Source organism: Pogona vitticeps, chromosome 1 (genome assembly GCF_051106095.1).
Source record: "Pogona vitticeps strain Pit_001003342236 chromosome 1, PviZW2.1, whole genome shotgun sequence".
NCBI classification, from domain to species: Eukaryota; Metazoa; Chordata; class Lepidosauria; order Squamata; family Agamidae; genus Pogona; species Pogona vitticeps.
Genome location: NC_135783.1, coordinates 208760141 through 208783998, shown reverse-complemented (window position 1 = coordinate 208783998; position 23858 = coordinate 208760141). Strand labels below are relative to the sequence as shown.

General features: G+C 42.6%; 1 protein-coding gene across 6 annotated transcripts in view; it reads right to left on the bottom strand.

The window, feature by feature from the left end:
* The window catches only part of KCNH7 (potassium voltage-gated channel subfamily H member 7), a 376531-nt gene that overhangs the window by 113524 nt on the left and 239149 nt on the right, over nt 1-23858 (bottom strand). For 2 of the 6 annotated variants that reach the window (XM_072982177.2, XM_072982182.2), the window contains exons 4-7: nt 17725-18153; nt 16722-16742; nt 15936-15959; nt 13160-13374 (exon numbers count right to left, since the gene is read on the bottom strand). In XM_072982177.2, the coding sequence (XP_072838278.2) occupies nt 13160-13374; nt 15936-15959; nt 16722-16742; nt 17725-18153 (689 nt within the window). The remainder of the gene's footprint in view (nt 1-13159; nt 13375-15935; nt 15960-16721; nt 16743-17724; nt 18154-23858) is intronic. The other 4 variants (XM_072982194.2, XM_072982207.2, XM_020812579.3 and 1 more) reach the window with 3 other exon arrangements.

Below are 23858 nucleotides of genomic sequence, written 5' to 3'. Positions count from 1 at the left end.
ACTCAAGACATTCACGGCACATTCACACATGAGCTCTCAACTCATTAGATTCTACATTATAATGCATAATGAGATCTGCAGTTGCTTAACAGAAAAGAAGAAAAGTTCTCTGTTCCATATCCACCCTACTGAAAATGAAAACAATGCAATTGGCAATCTTTAACAGACTTTCTTTACCTTGCTCTGCCAAGATGTGAAATGGCTGCCAATCATGGCACAAGGGAATTTATTTGATCAATCTGATCTCTCCCAGAAGCTCTGCTTGGAGTTTAAGCGATTCTGCACTTTTCATTAGTGCCTGAGTTGCCAGTCTTCTTCTGCTTTGGCCTTCCTGGTTCTGTTCAATAATTGCTTTTGCTTTCTGAGCGAGATTTGTTGGTGCTTAGTGCTTGTTTTAAAACTGAAGCAGCAAAGTAATATGTGGCTTTCTGGAGACCCCCCAGTTCAATTTGAATCACCACCTGGTGATTCCTCAATTAGTTTCAGGTTGGTTTGGAAACTGACAAACACCTTTGCTTCACTTCAGATCCTGAAAAATTTCAAATCCAAAGCACATCTCTACCGTGTTTCCCCCAAAATAAGACAGGGTCTTATATTAATTTTTGCTCCAAAAATGCATTAGGGCTTATTTTCAGGGGATGTTTTATTTTTTTCATATATAACAATCTACATTTATTCAAATACAACCATGTCATCTTTTTCTGGTTGCTGTACAATGGTGGGGCAGGGTTTTACTTTAGGGCTTATTTTTGGGGTAGGGCTTATATTACGCACATCCTCAAAAACCACACTGGGGCTTATTTTCAGGTTAGGTCTTATTTTCAGGGAAACAGGTTAATACTAACCACTTGGGGATATCCAGTATGGTACACTGATAGACTAGGACGCAGATGACCTGGATTTGAATCCTCACTAGAGCATGGAAACTCACGGGGGAGGGGGAGAGGTGGAACTAGAAAAACCACATCTTAAATATCTTACTCACCTTGAATAGGGCTCTATTAGACTCACTACATGTGACTTGACAGTGCATAGCACAGAACAATACTGACCACTGCTATTACAAGTGGGGATCTGAAGCTGGCAAGCATGTGACTGAACCAAGATTCAGCAGCATCTTACAAAAGTGGAACTTGTAGACTTTGTTGTACAGATCTGTGAGCATCAGAAGAGTGTCTTAAGCTACTTCCAGGAGGCTTTCAGTTGTTCCACCTGACTCATTCAGCATGATGGAAAAGCACTAAACTAGTCAAAGAAAAGCTACACATACAGTTGTATGATATACAAACTCTGTGGGAGCTAGTATTGATTCTCCAAGTGTATGTTATATGGCTGAGTGCACATAATCCTTACATCTGTAATCCTTTGTCCCTTCTGAATAGAAATACAGTAGAGGGATCACATAGATGTAGTATGCATCTAAATGAGTGCTCTTAGATATACATATGCATATGTATATACATACACATATACATATAAGCCCATGCCCTGCTTTTACACTCCAGTCAGCAGAAGTATGTACACTGGTGACTTATACACAGCAGAGATAGTGGTCACCTGGCTGTTTTATGAGCTCATCCTTGAAGTGAGCCATGCTTGCGCCAGGACCCCAGAGACCAAAGTGATATGGATCCATCTGTGCTGACACAGGGCACCAGAGCCCAAACACCCCTTGGAACCACTAAGCTCAGACCCCAAGATGCCAGAAATCCCCAACATGTTGGAGGTTCCTAAACTACAGAGGCTCAAGGTAGAGATCCTCAACTCTGAGCCAACAACCACACGGCATCCCTCAAAGCCTAGGTCAAGTATGGAGCTACCACACTTGCCTCCAAGAACTCCACAGTCCAATGCCAGCACTGCATTTGGCCAGAGTGGACCTAAGAAAAGTTACTTATTAGGAACAACAACTCCCAGAATGCCCCAGCTGTCTTGTCCAGCTGCAACACTTACAATAGCTGCTACCTTTATCACAAAGATTTGTAACTTTAAGGGAGTTACAACCTCCAGAAGCCCAAAGGATATACTACCTCCCCAATATTATTATTTTAAAAGGCTTTTCTGTTCTGTTCTGAAAACAATCTTTTATGCATTCTAGTGAGCCTCCTTTAAAAAAAAATTACAAATAGTTTGGAGCTATGTGAGGGACTTGGGGATAATGAGATCCTCAACCATGACCTCCCATGTACCCAGAGTGCAGAAGGAGACCATCTGAGCACTTTTTCAAAATCTAATGGTTCCCAGCCTTGGGTAATTCGGGTGTTCTTGAACTGCAACTCCCAGAAACACCAGCTAGCACATCTGGCTGTGTAAGCTTCTGGGAATTGCAGTCCAAAAACACTTGAGTCCCTTACCGTTAAGAACCACTAGGGTAGGGGATGGGACCCCACAAGGTGCTGGGAGGCTGAATTTGGGTCCCTGAGAGATCATATATGGTCCATAACACACCTTCACATCAAGTCTTTCTACCCTGCAGGAAAGGATGAATCCTGGGAAAAGATCCCCTGGCTTCAGTCTGAGTTCAGAGTTTGCTGGAATCTGTTGTTCGCAAGAAGGCCTCCTAGGTGTTGTGTTGCAACCCTGTCGTCTGAATTTCCAGTTCAGTCCAAACAGGAATGCCGTTCAGGTGTTTGTTTTTGGGAACATTTGCAACGTTCTCCAGGGCAAGACACTGTGCCTGCCTTCATCTATCTCCCGTTGTCTTGAACATGCAGAAGTGACAAGTATGAAGAGGGGAACCTCCATAATCTGTCAGGGATTTCCGCTAAACTGGAGCCTTTCGTTCCAATTCCTGCAGACAGCTCTAACAGATAGAGAAAATGTTCCTTTCAGATTCGTTGTTTTGCTATGCATTCACAGCTATGGAAATGACAACGGAGGAAGGGTGGGAGTGGCAGATTCTCTCTCAATGTGTGGTGAATATTCCCTAATATGAAGATCTGATTAGGGTTTCAGTAATTTATATTCCACAGATTTACAGGCATCTATGGGAGAGAGAGCGGCCCAATTGTGTGTGTCTCAATTTCACCATACCTTTCATTTGTGCCCATTTTTATCTGTACAAAATCACCTTAGGTACAGTTTGGACACCATACAACTTATCTGTGGTTAGGTGACGAGGGAAAGGTGGTTGCTGCAAATTTATTTCAAAGCATGAAGCAGTATGAAACTAGACCTCATGACTTTTCTGCAATTATGTCCGAGGGTCAGTTTTCAAGGTAGGCACATGTTTTATTGCTGTATGAGTTCCAATTAACTCAGGGGTGAACAAGGTGAGCCCCTGACACCTGTGCCCCTCCACAATTTTAACTTAAACTCCACCTCACAAATGTCTTGTTTAAAAAAAAAACAAAAAACAACCTAGGGAGTATGAAGGGTTTTTCTTCAGTTAAAAAGAAAATATTTCCCTTGATTGCATTAATGATTTTTATAAATCTCACACAGTTGAACTAAGCTTCTGGAAATCTGACTGCCTTCGTTGTTTTTTTGTAGTCTGTTCTTTTTACCACACAGCTCAACAGTTTTGGACTGTTTGGTAAAGGTAAAGGTTCCCCTTGACATTTAGTCCAGTCGTGTCCAACTCTAGGGGGCGGTGCTCATCCTCGTCTCCAAGCCGTAGAGCCAGCATTTGTCCAAAGACAGTTTCAGTGGTCATGTGGCCAGCATGACTAGACATGGAACGCCGTTACCTTCCCACCGAGGTGGTACCTATTTATCTACTCGCATTTTTACATGCTTTCGAACTGCTAGGTTGGCAGGAGCTGTGACAAGCAACGGGGGCTCACTCCGTCGCGTGGATTCGATCTTACGATGGCTGGTCTTCTGACCTTGCAGCACAGAGGCTTCTGCAGTTTAACCCACAGCGCCACCACATTCCCTTAATGGGACTGTTTAGGCATCAGCAAATCACAGAGCTACAAACCATGTGTAATGCTTGTTCTGATGCTTACTAATATACACAGAAATGTATTTTAAAATGAATTAGTCAGTTTTATTTAATAAATTAGCCTGAAGGAATGAAATGTTATTTCCAAAAAACTGAGTAGTATTTTATGAATTAAAAGCACTGACCAGAATCCTACTGGTTATTTAGATGGGTGTAAAATCAGTGGCAGAAATAGCAGCAGCAAACTGCCACTAGTTAAAAAATTAATACTGCCTGTATTCCTCAGCCAGTGCTGGTTGTTTGACTTGGGGCATAACAAGGAATACAAACAGTAACTTGTTAACTAGTGGCAATTCCCCCCAGCAATTTATGCCGTGGTGCTTAAAGTTGGTCTAAATAGCCAATAGGTTTATGTCCAATATTTTAAAGCATTAACATCCTGTATTTATCATGTTCGGGGTGGGGATTGCCTGATTTTTATTTTATTTAACCAAATAAATGAGTACAAGATTTCATTAATTATTAAATAAATGATGTCCTTATTTAGAACATCAGTTAGCCATTTTTGCCATATGCCTTATAATTATTACTGGTATATCTATCCCCTTGGGTGTAGGATCCTGGAGCTGCTGGCCAATTAAAAAAAAAAAAGTTTGCTAGCCTTGCTGAAGTTGCCGATCATGCATTTAGGAACAACTCTATCACCTTTCATGTTTGTTCCTGTTCTTCCCTCTCCCACACATCTTTCCTCCTCATTTTTCTTTTTATTACAATGCAATGTTACAACTCAATGAGTGTTAACTAGAGATGGGCACGAACTGCCAATTTGGTGATTTGTACTGGCTTGTCCTCCAGACAAACAGGTGTTTCCCATTCCTAGCCCCGCCTCTTCTAATGGGCAGCCATTCAGAGGCAGCGACTTGGTCTCTCTGCCCCACCTCCTCTGAGCGCTGCCTCTGAGTGGGTGTCTGCTGGAGGAGGTGAGGCTGGAAAGGACGAACTGGCACGAACCACTGAAATGGAGGTTCATGGCCATCTCTCTTGTCAACTGTAACCACGGGTAACTTCAAGTTATTGTTTGGAAACATACTTTTAAGGACAGTTGCAAACTGTGGCTTGAGTTACAGTGGTGCCTCGCATAACGAGCGCCCCGCTTAACGACGAATCCGCATAGCGATGCGGATTTTGCTTTAAGTGACTGGGAGTACAGTAGGATTGCCATGTGCTCAGGATCAGTACCTGCCATTTTACTTATTCGCCGCCTGAAAATATTAACAACTCCCCCCCCCCATACATGCTTCCAGTGTGTATAACCTGAACGGGACATGAGAGGGAACCAGAGATTATGCAATAGAGAGAGTTTCCAGCATCTGTGGAGATAGGTGGCTTGGAACCGATCCCCTCAGATACCATGGTCCTACTGTATTAGATTTGCTCTGATCAATGCCAGGGGTGGAGTGTGTTCCAAGCCAGGGAAGGTCCTCAACCCAAAGTGGTAGGGGGAAGTACTCTTCCTTCTCGGACCGTAGGTGGCCAGTAGTCAAGGCACTAGAGAAGATGTAGGGAAGACAAAGAGATGATTCTTTAGTATTGGCGGCCATAAGGAAGCAGATGGTTTCCCCCACAGAGATGAAGAGTGTGAAGGTGGTCTGAAGATTCATTTTGCATTATCTAAGGAAATGAGCACACAATAGTCTAGACATTTTCCTATGATCAAGCAGACATCATGGCCCTTCTTCAGTTTTTGTTTCGAACAATTGCCAAAGGAAACGACAGGTCACCACCCAGTTGTAACACGTCATAGTGGCTTTTTGCTCTTGAGATTACTATCAATGACTGGGAATATCTATAAACAATTACAATATATGAGAGAAAGAAAAGGAAATGGAGAGGAAAACATTAAGGCTCCAGTACCATACACATTTGCATATCAGTGAGACACACTGGGATATTCAGTGCGGTGTAGTGGGTAGGATGACAGACTAAGACTCAGAAGGTCTGGGTTCGAGTCCCCACTCAGCCATGGAAGCTCACTGGGGTATGGAACATGTAAAAGCACTCCTTAAATATCTCACTTACCTTGGCAGTCCTATTACAGTCACCATATGTCAGTTCTGACTTGACAGCACATAACTACAACAAGACCCACTGACATCAATAGTAGTTAGTTCGAAATAGAAAGGTACAGGATTGCAAGCAAGCAGCTCAAAATTATACTTTCTCCCAGCCAAAGTTTGAGCCCTTTCTCTCTTTCTCTCTCTTTCTTCCCTGTTTCACAATTCGTTAAAAACATTAAGGAAGATATGTCAAGATTTTGCAAATCAGCTTTCTTTAACAAAACCTACTTTTCCTGTGCCCATGGGAAAACTTGTCTCTTTCTGACAATCAATGCCAGGACCCCATCTGAACCTGTCAGCATAAAATATGTAGCAACTGGATCGTTCTTCTGTGTTGGTTAACAGGAAAGACGACTAGTACAGAAGGATAGGGGGAAAAAGCAAGTGGATTCCGCCTTCCACCAAAGGACTATAATGCAGTTTGGGACATCTTGAAATTAACTGGAAAATATATAATGAAGTGTGCAGATTGCAGGTTTTATGGCTTTTTCAGGGGCATTAGTTACAGACTAATTATCACCACCATCATTTCAAATCTGTAATCGATTACATTTCTGTTGCACTGTATCAGGATAGTTCTGTTCTTTTGGGACAGATATGGGGAACTTATGGCTGTCCCAGTTGGACTACAATTCCCATGAGCCACTACCATTGGCTATGCTGGCGAGGGATTGTGGCGAATATAATCTCACATCTGCAGTGCTGCATGTTCCCCATCCTTCATTTACAATATTAGTAATTAATCATTTAAACCAGTGTTTCCCAGTCTTGGGTCCCCAGATGTTCTTGGACTAAAACTCCCAGAAGCCTTCACCATTAGCTGTGCTGGCCAGGATTTCTGGAAGTTGTAGTCCAAGAACATCTGGGGACCCACTGATTTAAAAACATCAGAATGAACCAAATGAACAATATCCAATAGCTTTAGAGGAAGAGACAGGAAGAAATATATGACTAATATATATTTGCCAAAATTATCAATACAGATTAGAATATTTAATGGAAGAAGCCATCAAAACTGTAGGACAAATCACAGATGCTTTTAGTTCCAGTTATGAGAATTTCTATGCTGATGTAATTTGCCAGCTGTAATCATGAATGTCATGTATAGCAAAATGGTTCAATATCTGATGGGCATGCAGATTGGGCTGGTGACAAAATGGATACAGCTGGTGTTATCTGACTGAAAGTTATTGTGGTAAATGCAAAGTATTTGGCTGAGAAATTCACTGACTTTGTCCTGAGCACATATGAGACTCCCTCTTCAAAAACCCACACCAGTCAAGAAGCTAAAGGCTGTTGGGATTCCTCAGCTGCCTTTATTCTCTTTCCCTGATAGCAGGCAGAAGGCATATTGCTGTTCTTGTTCCCCAAAGCTGCTGTAGTTTTTAACTTTGCCCCTTTGCCAATTCAAAGTGCTGGTTCTAACCTATAAAGCCCTAAATGGCTTGGGTTCAAGCTATCTCGGGGATCAGAAGTAGGCATCCTTCAGTCTCGAGAGACTATGGTAACGTGCTCTGTATGGAGGACTTGGAACAGTGTCTTGTGTGGCTGAGAAGGCAAATTCGAGAGTGGCAATCCCTTCCACACTGAAGACAAATACAATCTGTCCCCTGTCCAGCTCCGTGATTTTGCTGTTTTTGTGACTGCCTCTTTGCCTCGGCCTGCTGGACAAGGGTCTCTTCAAATTGGGGGAGGCCATGATGCAACACCTGCCTCCAGGCTGAACGCTCAGATGTCAGGGTTTCCCATCTGTTGAGGTCCATTCCTAAGGCCTTCAGATCCCGCTTGCAGATATCTTGGCATCGTAACTGTGGTCTCCCTCTTGGGGGGCTTTCCCTGCACTAATTCTTCATACAGGAGATCTTTTGGAAGCCTTTGGAGAGATCTTTTGGAGAGATTAAAGAACTTTCCATCTGATCTAGTCTGGAGATAGACACTATATGTTGCAGTTTCAAAAGTGTGCTTCAGAATGACAGCAAAAAACATCCTAAATAGAATCGGCGTGAGGACACAGCCCTGTTTCACTCTGCCTTTGATGTCAAAGGGATCTGATGTTGAGCCATCAAAACTACAGTGCCCTTCATTTCCTCATGAAAGGACCTGATGTTGTTAAGGAGTCGAGGTGGACATCCAATCTTGGGAAGTATTTTAAAAAGGCTGTCCCTGCTAACCAAGTCAAAGGCCTTTGTGAGATCTATGAAGGCCATAAAGAGTGGCTGTTGTTGTTCCCTACATTTCTTCTGCAACTGTCTGAGGGAGAATACTATGTCAATGGTGGATCTATCAGCTCAAAATCCACACTGTGATTCTGGATAGACTCTGTCTGCAAGCACCTGGAGCCTCTTCAGCACAACACGGGCAAGCAGCTTCCCTACAATGCTAAGAAGAGAGATGCCACGGTAGTTATTGCAGTTGCCCTTGTCTCCTTTGTTCTTATACAATGTGACGATGTTTGCATCCTTCATGTCCTGTGGTATTCCACCTTCCCTCCAGCAAAAACAAAAGATTTCATACAGTTTGGTGGTGATGATCTCTTTACAGCACTTCAGCACTTCAACAGGGATGTTATCCTTTCCAGGTGCCTTGTCGGAGGCAAGGGAATCCAAGGCTGCTTTTATTTCTGCTAAAGTTGGTTTGCTGTCCAACTCTTCCAAGACAGGCAGGCACTCAATGTTATTTAATGCCTCTTTGGTTACTACGTTCCGTCTAGAATATAGCTAGGATTAGTGCTGCACCAAGCGTTCCATCTGCTGTGCTTGATCCTGGATGATCACGCCTGTAGCAGTCTTCAAAGGAGCAGATTTCTTCTGTATTGGACCTGAAGCCTGTTTGATACCGTCATACATTCCCTTGATGTTACCTGTGTCCACTGCTGTCTGTATCTGAGAGCAGAGCTGAAGCCAATAATTGTTAGAACATCTCCTGGCACTCCCAGTGCGTCATCTATATCAGTGGTTCTTAACCTTGGGTTACTCAGGTGTTTTTGAACTGCAACTCCCAGAAATCCCAGCCAGCACAGCTGGTGGTGAAGGCTTCTGGGAGTTGCAGTCCAAAAACACCTGAGTAACCCAAGGTTAAGAACCACTGGTCTATATGCAGGTTGTCAGAAAAGCCAGGGGTCATTGTCTGAACATTCCAGGTGCCCAACTTTAGGGCAGAAGTTTTCTGATGATTGTTGCATGGTGCACGGTTATCCATCTGCTTGTTGGCTTTCACCCTAAACCCCACACACCCCATGAGCTTAACAGACTGTGACGAGGCAGCACCTTACTGACTGGGGGCAGCCCAGCTTAAGTTGGGCAGTAGCTACCTAGTGAGGTTCAATGCCCTCTCCCACCATCAGATGTCGCCCCTGACGTCATGCTCTATGCCAATCGAGCAAAGACTTATAACCGGTAACTGCTACTTCCCATGTTATTCAACGCTGTATGTGAAGCTGGAGTGTCCTCTCCAGAGCACGAAGCCTGGGTAAAATAATACGGAGGATAGATTGTTACCTAAGCAGCAAATCCCCCCTCTCCATGTCACTGAAATAGTCCAATGGAAAGGTAAGAGCCAATACAACTGGTTCCAGCGATGTTGCAGGAGTTGCCAGAATGACACAAACTGCCTTCAGGATTCCAGCTCTGGATTTTGCCTCGAGGTTAACTCCTAAAGCCTTTTCCATGAGTGGATATAGCCACAAGGCAGTGGAGGTTTGAAATCGGACTTTTTCTTCTCCTAGATGGGCTGCCTTCCAAAGCTAATGAGCCTCACCTACCTGGATGCATAGATTACTGTGCTTTTGTTGCACAGAAAGGAATATAAAAGGGGTGGAAAAGGAAAAGGGAAGGAAAGGAGTTTAGATGAAGTGGAAAAGGAAAAGGGGTGGAAAGGAGTTTAGATGGGGTGGAAAAGGAAAGGATCTCATGGATCACCTCACCCTTTATGAGCCTGCTTGGTTGTTAAGATCATCAGAAGAGGCCTTTCCTTTGGTCCCACCATCCTCCCAGGTACATTTGGTAGGGACACAGATGAGGGTCTTCTCTGTTGCTGCTCCCATACTCTGGAACTCCCTCCCACAGGAGGCCAGGCTGGCCTCATCTCCGCTGTTCTTCTGCAAACAGACAAATACCTTCCTCTTCAGGAAAGCTTTCCCTGACTAAAGATACAATTGTGTGTCTTGCAGGAGAGGCAAGGCTATCCAATTAGATTCCATATCCTAATATGAGCATCCATTATTTTCTTACAGTTTGTTGAGCTGGCTATACATTTAACCATTACATCTACTGGTCCTGAGGACTGATACATACTTACATCCTGTCATTTGCTGACTTTCATTTAATCACTGGTCTTTTAGGGCAATGTCGCAAATTAATGTTTTTATACCATAACAAGTCATGTCGGTGGAATGCATCTTAAACAGTGTTTTTTTCAACCTGTAACTTTCTAGACCTTGTGCACTTCAATACCCAGAATCCTCAGTCTTCAGGGTAAATGAATAAAGGGGTCTAGAAGCTGAAGTGCAGAACACAGGAAAGTTGAAGGCTGAGAATGAGAGGAGTACATATTTGTGTTTATTTGTGTTTGCCTGGGGAAGTTTGGAAGGTGTTGTTCAAAAAGAGAAATACACTCCCTCCCTTGAGAACCACGGTTATAATGACAAATAAGAACAAATTAGTTTCCAAAAGTAGCTTTGCAATCTCTCTGTCTGCCCCACTTGGAATCTTAGAAGTAACTTGTCAGAAATAATTGGTTGCCTGCAGTTAATTCATTTATGCTATAACAAAGGTATAACAATTACATTAAAGTTGTACCATAGGTAAAGGTTCCCCTTGACATTTAGTCCAGTCGTGTCCGACTCTAGGGCACGGTGCTCATCCCCGTCTCCAAACCATAGAGCCAGCGTTTGTCTGAAGACAGTTTCTGTGGTCACGTGGCCAGCACGACTAGACATGGAACGCCGTTATCTTCCCACCGAGGTGGTACCTATTTAGCTACTTGCAGTTCTACATGCTTTTGAACTGCTAGGTTGGTGAGGAGCTGGGATAAGCGACGGGAGCTCAGTCTGTTGCATGGATTCAATCTTACGACTGCTGGTCTTCTGACCTTGCAGCACAGAGGCTTCTGTGGTTTAATCTGCTGCATCACCACATGATGGTTAAATCTGCTTTTTATAATGTTCCTCCAACTGGAAATTATACAAAGTTTCTTGGCTCTGTTTAAGTTCCTTTTATAGTTACAGGGGAATGTGATGTCACTACTGATGCATGATCTAGATCACAGGTCAATCAATGGCTTTTAGGATTCTAGTAGGCTTTTTACTCCCCCGAACAAAAAAAATCACTAAAAGCAAAATAACTTTTAAACATTTATTACCATAAAGGTCAATAAAGTACATCAGGGGCCCTCAGAACTGATTACTTTTTAAAAGTCACCTTCCAAGCTGTGAACATGCATATATTCTGGGGAACAATTAAGAAGAAAAAGTAATAAAGCTCAGTGCTTTGATAATTTCTTTCTCTTCCTTGTAAGCAGTGACGTGCTTCTAAAGCAAGCTTAGCCAATATCACTGGAAAACACATTTTACAAAGCTATAAAGAAAGCCCAAACAAAAACGCATGTCAAAATTCATTGCAAACATTCAGTGAAGAATTCTTGGCACCTTACAGAGCACTTTAAATTTAATTTTAAATCTAGAGAGCTGCAGAGGTCCTGACAAGTCAGGCTGACCTCATTTGCATTCTGCTCAACCTTCTATAAATGTATAAATGAAATGGCTATTAAATAAAACCATATTCTTTCCCCCCCATGTCAAATATTTCTGTTCTGATGCAAAATAAGAACAAGATATAAACAGAATGTTTAGCCATGAAATTATCCCACTAGTGCTTAAATGGGGGTAGGGGTGGGGTGGGGTGTGATTTATGCAAACATGACTTTAAAAAGCAAATTTTGTAAATAAGAAAATGATTTCCATGGTCACCAAATTTAAGCAACCCAAAGGGCAGTGAATCAAATCTAGAAGAGACTAAATATCTTAAAGCTATAAAACTAAATGTGATGGCTAGATCTTTGTTAAAAACCAAACAAAGTTCTCAATTTGTTTTCAGCCATGGACCAATCTCCAAAAAAAGAGAAATGTTTGCTGGACTACTTCCTGTCTCTCATACGTAGTCCCCAATAGAAGGAGGAGAAGAATAGCCGTGTGATAAGGCTACGTAGCTTTACTTTGAGAACTCTTTCAATGGAAAGGAAGGGATTATATGAGATCCATCTGACATCTTTGACCAGATTTTCAGGCACTTCCTCTCTTCTTCAGGCACCTGTCAGGGGCCTTCTGCTACCACAAACCTTAAATTTGTACGCCTCTTTAGCTTCTATGTTTACATGGAGCATTGAACATGTACAACTAGGTCTCAATACACATTGCCTTCTACTGGGAAATGCTGCTATTCTGGCTTGGGGGCGGGAGGCTGCCCCTGCTCTGGTCATGATGTGACTGACAGGTTCCTGTGATTGTCAAATAATGTCAAATAATGCCCTTGAAATTTGTTAACATAGACTGAATTTTCTAACATTTCCCACTGACCAAAGAGTAAGAACTGGTGCCATGCAGTAACAGTGAAATCTGAGATGCACTGTTATTTCACTGGAGTGAAAGCTAGGGGTTGGGGAGAAGAAAAAATGGGCATATTTTATTTACTATTTTCTACCACATTTTGTAAGATCATAGGATTGTAGAACTGGAAGGTACACCAAGGGCCATCTATACAGGAAACCCCCACTTATACAGGAAATCCACAACTAAAACATTCCTGAGAAAATGGTAATACAACCTCCATTTAAAAATCTCCATCAAAATAGAGTCCGCCTCCCATGGTAGTTCATTCCACCGCCAAATAGTCCTTATTGCCAGGAAGTTCTTTCTAATATTTAGTCAAAATCTCTCTTTTTGTAATTTGAATCCATTCCTCTAGTTCCCACCCACTGGAGTGTATGATGCATCTGAGGTGACCCTTGGTTTCTTTTTTTTAAGGAACACAATCTGTAACTAATCAGAAGGCAAGTGCAAGAGAGAATGATATAAATGATATCATTAATACTCCCTTGAACATATGGAAAAACTGAAATGATATACAGAGCCACTCAAAAGGACACATCACAAAGTTCCTACCTGTGTCACCTTCTCAGTTACGTTGTGTGTTCTGTCTTTTACTTTGGGCGCAATAATTGTTTTCTCGGATGACGGAGGTGATGAGCTTTTTTTTTCATTTTTGATATCAGAAAAGTTCAGTGTGAGCTGGGGGAGCCTGTTGATGGTGTTGTATTTGTTGAGGTTTGAATCTGACGTAGATCCTAACAGACTTGACTTGATATGGTTGAAAGGACCTATAAAAAAAGGGAAGGGTGGAGGGAGAAAAAATAAGTGTGGTATAACACCAGAAATCACAAAAGACAGTGTCTGAAATAAAGAATTCACTATCTATATTATAAAAGACCAGTTAATAGGGATAGGTGATTGGCCATCGTGGGCAACAAGATGATGTACTATATAGACCTTTGATCTGAACTAGTTAAGCTTCTCATGTTCCTAAGAAAAATGGTCTAACCCAAGTTAAACTGGTCCATGCTGTCACTTGAGAACATGGAGAACAACGGTCTGCTGTTTACATGAAGCAAGATTAACCTGGGATCTCTCAGTGGCAGAAACAGAGTTGTATCTATGGTGTTCCACCTGTATGGATACAAAGCTTGAAAAGATTATTTTTCTGACTACAGCTTCTAGAATCTCCTAGCCAGCACAGGCTGCTGGGTTGTGGGGCTTGTTGCAAATAGCAACTTCCCAAGTTCTGCATGAACATTATCCCGACCAGCCTTCCTCAGTGGAAATCATATGTATATTGGAAAAACACAGGGGCCCTACCAGAGAGGATGTTTTGTGACATAACAGATAGAATGCTGGACCTGGGTTGGGAAGATTCAGATTCAAATCCCACCTCAACCATGAAGATTAACATTTACCCCTTGAGCCAATCACCTCCTGACAGCTTATCCAACCTCACAGATTGTTGTGAGGAGAGAAGAAAACTGGAAATGAAAGACGATAAACTGTTACTTTCCTACCACCAAGATGTCCAGATCAGGGAGGGGAGGTGATCTAAATGTCACAGTTTATTTAACTTGAACACATGATGAATTAAGATTCCTTTTACAAATCCTTTGGAAATCATGAGCCTCGTGGCGCAGTGGTTAAATCGCTGTACTGCAGCTGAAACTGTGCTCACGACCTGGGGTTCAAATCCCAGGTAGCCGGCTCAAGGTTGACTCAGCCTTCTATCCTTCCGAGGTTGGTAAAATGAGTACCTAGCTCGCTGGGGGGCAACGTGTAGCCTGCATAATTAAATTATAAACCGCCCAGAGAGTGCTTGAAGCACTATGGGGCGGTATATAAGCAGCACGCTTTGCTTTTTGCCAGACTTGAAAATGCTTACAAACAGCAACACAGGAATGTTTCTAATCTATAGGCTTACAACTCTGTTAAAATGTGTGTGTGTGTGTGTGTGTGTGTGTGTGTGTGTGTGTGTGTGTGTGTGTGTGTGTGTGTGTGTGTGTGTGTGTGTGTGTGTGTGTGTGTGTGTGTGTGTGTGTGTGTGTGTGTGTGTGTGTTCATGGCCACAAATATTGGCACCCTTGCAATTCTGTCAGAAAATGCAACCCTTCTCTCAGAAAAATGTTTTGGTACAAAAAACAACCTGAAAAAACAGAGAAGAAAAGTCGAATCTGATACAATCCAACACAGAAACCCAAAAATGCACTGGTCAAAATTATTGGCACCCTGTCTAAATTGTAAGAAATAATTGCTTGTCAAGCATGTGGTGCTCCTTTATTTTGTATTTAGACACAACTGTCACAAGTAAGAGGTGTGGGCAATATAGCAACTATGGGGTGGAGGAGGGAAAGAAAAACAAGGCATAATAAGAACCTCCCAATTCCGAGATCAGATGAGGGGGCCCAGCTCAGTGGCCTATAAGTAAGGTCCAACTCAGGTGATCAAGCTCAAAAAACAGGGTCTTTTCACTGCTGACTCCTTTTGCAAATCCCTGGTTAAACTGCAGGGGTCCTGACTATTTTTAAAGACTTGGATGTTTCAATCCTGTTTTAAGTTTCTGTTGACATTTGACACATTTTATAAATGATCATAAACAAAACAAAAAGCTTGTGCTGTTTTAGTTAACTGTATTGATAATTCTGCTCTGCGCTTTCTGTTTTGTAAATCACCTCTTGAAATTTTTTTGTCATAAAAGGTGAGATTAATATAATAATAAATAAACAAACAAATAAACAGTTAGATAAATATGGACAAGAGCACTCCAAACCAGCACCAAGGCCACTTACAAAACTGATTTCACACAAAGAAGTTCACCACACGACATCTAAACCATTGCTGATGGACACAGGAAGCAAATGGGTGGACTCTGAAAGTTGGCAGCGTGGCCTGTGGCCTTTGCCCCATGCACACCATGCAGTTTCAACAGGAAAAATGCCCTCAGTTGCACACATCCTTCCACAGCATGCATGTCCTCTTGAAAGGGGACTAAAATGAATCATTGGCCTCTTCCTTCTCCTACCCAACCCACCACCCTTCCAAATTTTGGTCCCTGAGGAAAGAGTTGGGTTTAGTATACCCAAGCTTTTTATGCAACATGGAATGTTCTAAATGTAGATAACAAACATAATTAACAGGATCCAGATTTGTTATATAAAAAGGAGAAAGAGAGAGAGAGAGAGGAAAAATGCTCCATTTGTCTGCTTTTGGTCAGCATGATTTTTCTGAGCAAAAAGGACCAATTCCAGAAAGTGATGTACATGATTAAGAATTCTTTCTGCATGAAATTAAAAATGAAATGCATGCATGCACATTTGAAGACCACATTAAGCTGAATCCATACCCCCTGCCATCCAGGAGCGTGAAACTAGTTTTAAGGAGACAAAAGAGGTATAAGTGAAGAGTGCCAAAAAGAGTCCAGGTGACTAGTCAATTTGTCTTGTTCTGTTCAAGAAAAAAACTGCACTGGATTTAAAATGCATCATCGTTGTATCATTGTTCACTAACAGCCCAATTTGTAATCTCTTTGTGTAAATTCATATCTCGGAAGCTTTGGGGATCAGTTTGCCTGCACTGGACTGATAGCACCCATGGTACATCTTCATAGGCACCATCTGGGAGTATAAAAGTTAAGCATTTTTAATTTTTCCCCCTTCAAGCCATTAAGACTTAAAAGTAGAGATGGCATGAACCCACCTCTACTTTAGGTTTCCCTGCCCCACTGCTCTGAGTGGGTGCCCACCAGAGAAGGAGGGGAAGGGAAGTGCTGAACAGTTGTTTATCTGAAGGATGAACTGGCACGAACCATTGGCCTGGGGTTTCACGCCCATCTCTGCTCAAAAGCGATTCACAGAATCAAGCCAATTGAATTTAGAATATATACACGAGCCACTCCTTCCTTCCCAGTCTCCCCTGACAAACAGCTTAAAGGGACTCTGTGGCAACAGCAAAGGGGACTGTGGTGTATCTATCAAGTGAGATAATGGCCATTTCTGTCACGTGCCCAGCCCGACAGAGATGTGCATGGAAATGTTGCGTCTTTACATGTCATCCAGCAGGCAGGTTAACATGCCAAAGAATGTGGCCCTCCCACGCACAGACAAGAAGACACCTGAAACATTTACGTTACCTTTGACATTGCGACCATTATCTGATATTCAGCAGAATAAAGAAAAGCAGAGGGGTAAGAATAAGCTCGATATGCAAAAAATGAAAAGTATATGTTTATCTAAATTGTTACCCCAGCGTAAGCTGAAGGGCCCCATTTTGATTTTGCTCTGTCAGCCAATTGGTCATTGTGAGCGACTGGAAATGAAACATATTTTGTATATAAGAGAGGAGGCAAACATTTCTTCCAATGGGCCCACATTAGAGCAAGAAGCTGGCTTTATTTCATTGCCACCTGATTCCCAATGCAGGAATCCAAAGTAAAGCATATCTGGCAGGTGGGTGTCCCTTGAATTCATTTAAGCAAGTTTGGCTGGGTATGAGGAGCAGGGGTTGAATTTGGAGCTTTGCAGAGCTACATACATTCCGCAGGCTGCTGCATGGCACCGTCCTTTTTTTGCTAGACTCTGCTAATTTACCCCTTGGGATTGTTCCTTAAGTACCCCTAACCTCAGTGGAACTGCTAGACATGTACCACATGGTGAAAGACACTGTCACTTTTGATGTGACTATGATAACACTTAAATAGTAAGGTAAACATAACTTAATGTTAGGAAACATTAGAGGTTAAACTAGGTAAAGAGTAAAAACCTAAGGTTTCAGTTTCTTGGAGATTGAACTGAGGGGTAACGTGAAAACCACAGCTTGCAATCATCCATTTGGTACAATAGGACCCTCTTATCCATGGGATCAGTATCCGCTGATTCACTTATCCACAATCTGAAATTATTAAAGATATTAAAAGGAAAAATTCTAGAAATGGATATTTCTAAAGATGAAGTTACTTGAACTGGCTACTAGAGGGAGCAACAGACCATGCTATGTACAGTGTTTGCTATTGAAAAGCATCACTGCAATCTGCATTTTTCAGCATCCATGGAAGCAATCCCCCATGGATACAGAGGTCTTACTGTATTTTGAGAGCATTTATAAGGAGTGTTTTGCTTCTCCCCCTTTCCCCGTACCTTCACTAGCATGCCGGCCCCTAAAGACATCATTTGGGTGGATGGTGAATCCTTCAATGTTGTGTACGGAAGATGCTCTCCGGATGCTGCAAAGGCTTTCCTTTGATGGAGCATGGGTTAGCGCTGTACTGGAATGTAGCATGTCTGGGTACAATCGATCCCACTGTCGTTTGGGGGAGGAATGATCAAGGGGTCCTGATATATCCACTGGCGGGGAACACGTGCTTGGCTGGATGAGTGCTTTGGTGTCGTCTGCTTCAGAAGGGCTACAGCTCTCTTTTACTGGAGACTTGAAGTGTTTCATAGCCATGGAATCATCACTGTGTTTTGATGAATCAACAATCACTGCATCGGGATCTTCCTGTGGCAAGGACTGCTTTCGGTAGGGCAAAAGACTCATCCTGGGGATCTTGAACCCAAAAAGTCTGCCTAAGTAGAAAAGAAAAAGAAAAAGAACAGGTCTAAAAATAAGGTTTTTTTTAAAAAGATACTGGGATGAGGAGGAGATAGACTTGGTTCTTTTTATCACTTCATACCTCATGTATTACCAAAAGAGTATCAGCCATCAAGAAGTTATTAAACACATGACTGGCATGCGGTTTGGTTTAAGCAGGGGTGGGCAAGTTCCAAGGTCCAGGGGGCATCATCTCATCCCAAGGATCCACCTGGTAAATATGGAACAAACCAAGAACCAAAATAGAAGTGGCCAAAGGTTCCTCTTCCACTTTTGTAAAACTGGCCACCACATGGCAGTGTCGTCCCCATTCTGATTTAAACCCCCAATCCCCAGTGCTCCCTTCCCCTAGGATCATGGGTGGCTGCTGGGAGCTTTCAGAACAGCTACAGAGGCGTGCTCAAGCTGCAAATTTCTCCTGATGCTTTGATCCCACCCAGCAGCCTGGACCTCACCCAGCACCAGTTCTGGCCCCTTCAACTGGAACACAGGCCCTGCTCCCCATTCAGCGCTTTAATTAGCAAAAAGATGATCTACTCCCATTTCACAAGCTTAGTGCCTGACCGCATAAAGAAAATTTTCAAGGGCATCCTGAGACTCATAGGTGGCCTTGAATGCTTCAGATCAGCTGCTCCAGGTTTTGCATGACTGGGATGTATGGCTAGCCTTGGGAAGGCCTGAGAAATAAAAAGTCATGGAACCGTAACGTCCCCCTGCCTCAAAGGCTCCCAAATGTATCTCCTGGGGGGGGGGATATTCCCAATCTGATGCATTCCCAAATCCCTCTTGAAAAATGGACATACTGCACATGATTTCTATCAAGCAAGAAGCCTCTCTCTTTCTCTCCCTCTTTCACTTTGGGATATTAGAGTGGACAAAGCAGCAGTTTGAAGAACTCAACTGGAACCAAGGCGGGTATTGCTGTTCTGGTGACATTGCTAGTTCTCAGTATGTGATCATTGGTGCTTGAAGAAATGTGTAGGCTGTCCACGCTATACGCCTTTGCTGAGAGAAACATGAGTGCAACAGAAGCCCAGATGAAGACAATTTGCCAGCTGAGGGACATCCCTTGTTTTCATTTGTCTTCATCTGGCCTTATGTCATGCTCATGTTTCTCTCAGCAAAGGCATCCAGTGTGGGCAGCCGACACCCTTCCTCAAGCGCTAATGATCTAATACTGAAAGCAGCCTCCTTATTTTGTTAGGTGAGCAGAAATTCCCACAGGTACTTCTCTATTTATGACAACAAACATTATAAGAGCAAGTAAAACAAACATCTGCAACCTGAATGAGCTGTCTCACTCTAATGACAGAGCAGTCCTTGACTGTAAATAATACAGCAACCTTGTTTGCTGTGTAGGAAAACATATTCTGTGAGACCACTTTTGCACAGCCGTCAAGTTAAAAGGCCAATGCTTTGGAAATATTGGAGGGGAAACAAACTCTTCCTAAAGTTATAAATTTGATTAAGAAAAGGTCATCTTTAATAAGATGTTTAAAAAGGCTCTATTTATTTGGGCTTATCGGCAGTCTTTTAATTTTAAATTTATCTTTAACAGAGAGATTTATCTACTGCCATCTTGACTCAAGGATACAATGAAGTTATTTATCTCTCCTATTTAAAATACACGGCAAACGTTTGTGCAGAGAAAGAAAGTTGCTATCCAACTGCTGAATCTTGAAGGCTTACGAAGTTGGTATTTCTATTAAATTTAAATAAGAGATTTCAGCAAACTTTATTTCAAAGAGGACCTGACTAGGAACCACACAATCAATTTTTATATAACTTAACTCAACAACAACTTTATTGTTTCTGACTAAAGGCCTTTACAATATGTGATATAAGAAAAAAAATATCCAGTGTAAAAACTGGTGATTATAATAACTCATTGAGATGCATGTCATTAGTCCAATCATAACACTCTTTAAAACAAACACCCAGACTCACTGATCATACTGATAACAATTATACAACACTGTTATCCTTCGCATAATAAGAATGCATCTTCTTGGCTGCCAGTGCAAATTATGCTACAGTATATGTGGTAAATATCTGATTGTCAGTGAGCAATCCTAATACTGCTCCCTCAGAGGTACAGTTGGACCACGACTGGATGATAGGTGACGGAAACCTTTCTCTAGGATCCATATAAAAGGGACTGTGCCTTGAGCATTAGGTGAGTAATAGAGAGGGGAGAGCACACCCACTGGCTATGCATAGATATACCCACATTGTGTATTTGTGATGGACTTTCCTGCTTTCAGGCATGCTGGCCAATCAAGAGTCCCAAAGCTTTGGGGAGCTATTTCAGCATAGGGCTAATACTGAACACGAGTCATCCTGAGCAAGTCTTTGTATTGGGGTATAGCCAGCTGCTCTGAAATCCTCTCCTTTTTCATGAGTTCACTGACGGTGACAGAAATAATCTGTATGGAGCTTCTCTATGCTTCAAAGAAAAATACTGCTGTACAGCTCTAGAGCAGACTCCGTCAAACCATTTTGGATATGAGCACAAGTAGTCAAGAAGAGAGCAAAAAGGCCACCATTCTCACCCATGGGTGGGCAATGTGTGCTGATTTTTAAGGATTCTTGGGTGCATCTGTGTGTGTGTGTTTCAGGTTACTGTACAGATGGAATGGCATATAAACGGAGATGGACTACCAATAGATGGATTCACCCATTCCTAGCCTTTGAGGACATGGAGACATAGGCTCAGATTTTCTTCCTCTAGCTTCTCCACACACAAAATCAGGGCCAAGGCTGTACAGGATGAGAAGCCCAGTGCTTATTTCCACACAGGGGGCTCTATCCTCATTACACTGCCTTCAGTGGGGCATGCATTCAAAGGGGAGGGAGTGTTCCTTCACGATAAGCTGCATGCTTTTATGTGACTGCTTTCCAAGACCAACGTCATTCTTAATCTCAATCCTCACATGAGGTGCAGAACTAGTGAGTGGAATCAGAAAGATCTCCTCCACACTGCACACAAAAAGGAAGAAAATTCTCCTTATCTGTTCATTTGAAAGGCATGCACAGCAGTCCCAAGAGTACACAACTGCTTTAGACACCCAGTGGTGCATAGTGGTTAGAGTGCCAGAGATCTGGTTTCCAATCTCCAGCTGGCCATGGGGTGACCTTCTGCCAGTCCTATTCATTCTGGTTGACCTACCTCACTGCATTGTGGTAAGGATAAAGTGGAGGGAAAAAAAGAGCCTTGGACACTGAGCTCTTGGAGGAGAGACAAGATAGAAGTTTAACAAAATAATACGGAACAAAAAACTAAATAACTAAATAGTCTTCTGTCTCGTGTGTGGAGGAGTGCTCTGGCAGTGTGCATATGTTCCAAGGATGGTGCCCTAAAACCCATAGGCTCGTCTCCCCATCCCCCAGAGGTCATCAGGGCTGCCTGGCAATTGGCTTGTGGATGCATATCACCCTTCTGGAGTAGGTTTTGGGGTACATGGCAGGTTAGAAGGGGGAGGGATGATTGCCCTCCCCATTCCACTGAGAGAAGCAGTTTCATTAGTGGAACTACACTAGATACTAACCCATCTCTCTCTCTTTCTCTTTTTCCACACACACACCAATTAACAGGAGAGAAATACGATGCAGTAGAGAATTGCTGGGAGATGTCCTTTTTCAGCCTGTACCCAGAGATCCTGAGAAACATGTCTTGGGAGCAGTAAGGCAATGTTATTTTGCGTTTTGTTTTTGTTGTTTGTTTTTTTTGCCTGGCAGCTCAGGTATGAACAACATAAGCTACAGCTAAAAAAAATCACTAAGAGTGCAACTTTACAGTGCTAAGCCGTAAATAATTTAAAAAATAATAATTAAGAGTGCATTAAGACACTACGAAGTTTTGGAATAATCGTGAAACAGAGTCATAAAGCCATTTGAGAAGCAATTGTACAAGCTAATTACATCAAAGCCTCAACAAATATTCAGACCTTTAGTTTGTTTGTGTGCCCATAAAAGCAGGATAATTCCTCTGCATTCTTGCAATGGAAAATGTGAACCTCCCCACTGCCGCCTGAGGCCGCCTGCTGCTGTTCTATTTTAGTAATATTCATGGTGGTGCAGATGGTCTTTTCTGCTTCGCTAGGTTAACACGACCATGTTCGGCTGCATTGCTGATTTAGCTGTCTAACTGTTAGTTCAGCTGGAAAGGAGAAACAGAGAGACTGTTGCTCATTGCTAATATTTTTCAGGCAGGAAATGGAAAACCCTGAGGATAATCTTTGCCTCTCTTTCCCAATGGAAACACATCAAACTTCCATTTCCTATAGTGGCATAATGGCTGTGAACCCGGGCAGAAAGGGGTGTGGATTTGGTGTGACCCAGCTCCTCCTCTGCCCCTCCACTCCTCTACTCCTTTTTGGCTCTTCCGCCAGCTGATCTCAACCTAAACAGAACAGGGAGGATGAATCCAAGATCATCCAGCACAGGGGTAGAGTGGAGCGGGGGCTTTTCCAGAACAAGAGCTGTTGTGTCTCCAAACCCACTGTGCATTATCAAGTCAATTTTAATTTATGCTGACCATTTTCAGGCTTTTCTAGGTAGAGAATACTAAGAAGTAGTTCACCATTCCCTTCTTCAGGGGGCGCTTTGGGACTCTGCAGCTTTCCCAAAGCCACACAGGCTGGCTCTACTCATAGGAGGCATAGTAAGAGAATTCAGCTCCCAACCTCCGGCTCCACAGCCAGTTACCTAACTCACTGAGCTATCCACCCAGCTGTCCAAACCCACTACAGTTAGTGAGTCTTTGAGTTTGGATTGCACTGAAAAGCAGATTAGAAACAAAGTACTGTAAGCGAATAATAAATGGCATTCCCAGAGGATAGAATGACGGACAAGCCATAGAAATTCACTGGGGACTAGAACTGGTCAAACCACTCCTTAAATATCTCAGTTACTTTAAAAGCCCCGTTAGGGTCACTATAAGTGAGTTCCAGCTTGACGACACACACACCCAAGAAATAAATATATTTATGTTTATTTACCTTAAGACATACTTTGCATTAAACCACCATTTGCACAAATTTGCTGAACCAGCACAAACATTCATTTCCTGCCTTGTTCCCTTCCCATGCTGGGAGTGCCGCAAAATGCCCTCTCAGAGGGAAAGGAGAATAAATTCTGCCCTTCCCTTTTGTTCTGTGTGATGACAAGGCAAGTGAGGATAAATATCCATACTATTAACCATGACAGTCACGGGCCCTTTGGGCTCACAATCCGTTACACTTCCTGTAAGAGGGATCCTTTCAGTGGATGTGTTTAGGCATGTGTGTGTGTGTGTGTGTGTGCTTCTTCCTGCCTGCATTGGTCAGGCTGGATATGGACCAGCTGCACATCACATTCATCTCACCAAGACTTGCAGGTACAAGCAATACAATATAGGAAAAGTCCACTCATGAAATTTGGACATCTCACATGTGTACAAAAACACAGCAAAAGTATGCTTTCAGTAGAGGAGGTATGCAGTATGCAGTAGAGGAGCTTGAAAAATGCACACCAAAATGTACATATTTTTTTAAAAAATGTAAACAAAAGAAATAGATTTTGGCTTGCAAATAAACAAACGGAAGAAAGAGAAGTGGCATGTGTAGGTGGGCCAACAGATGCAGCCTTTGCATGTCCCTGTTCCAGTTGATTTCTGGAAGCAGCCTGCTGTCCACTTTGG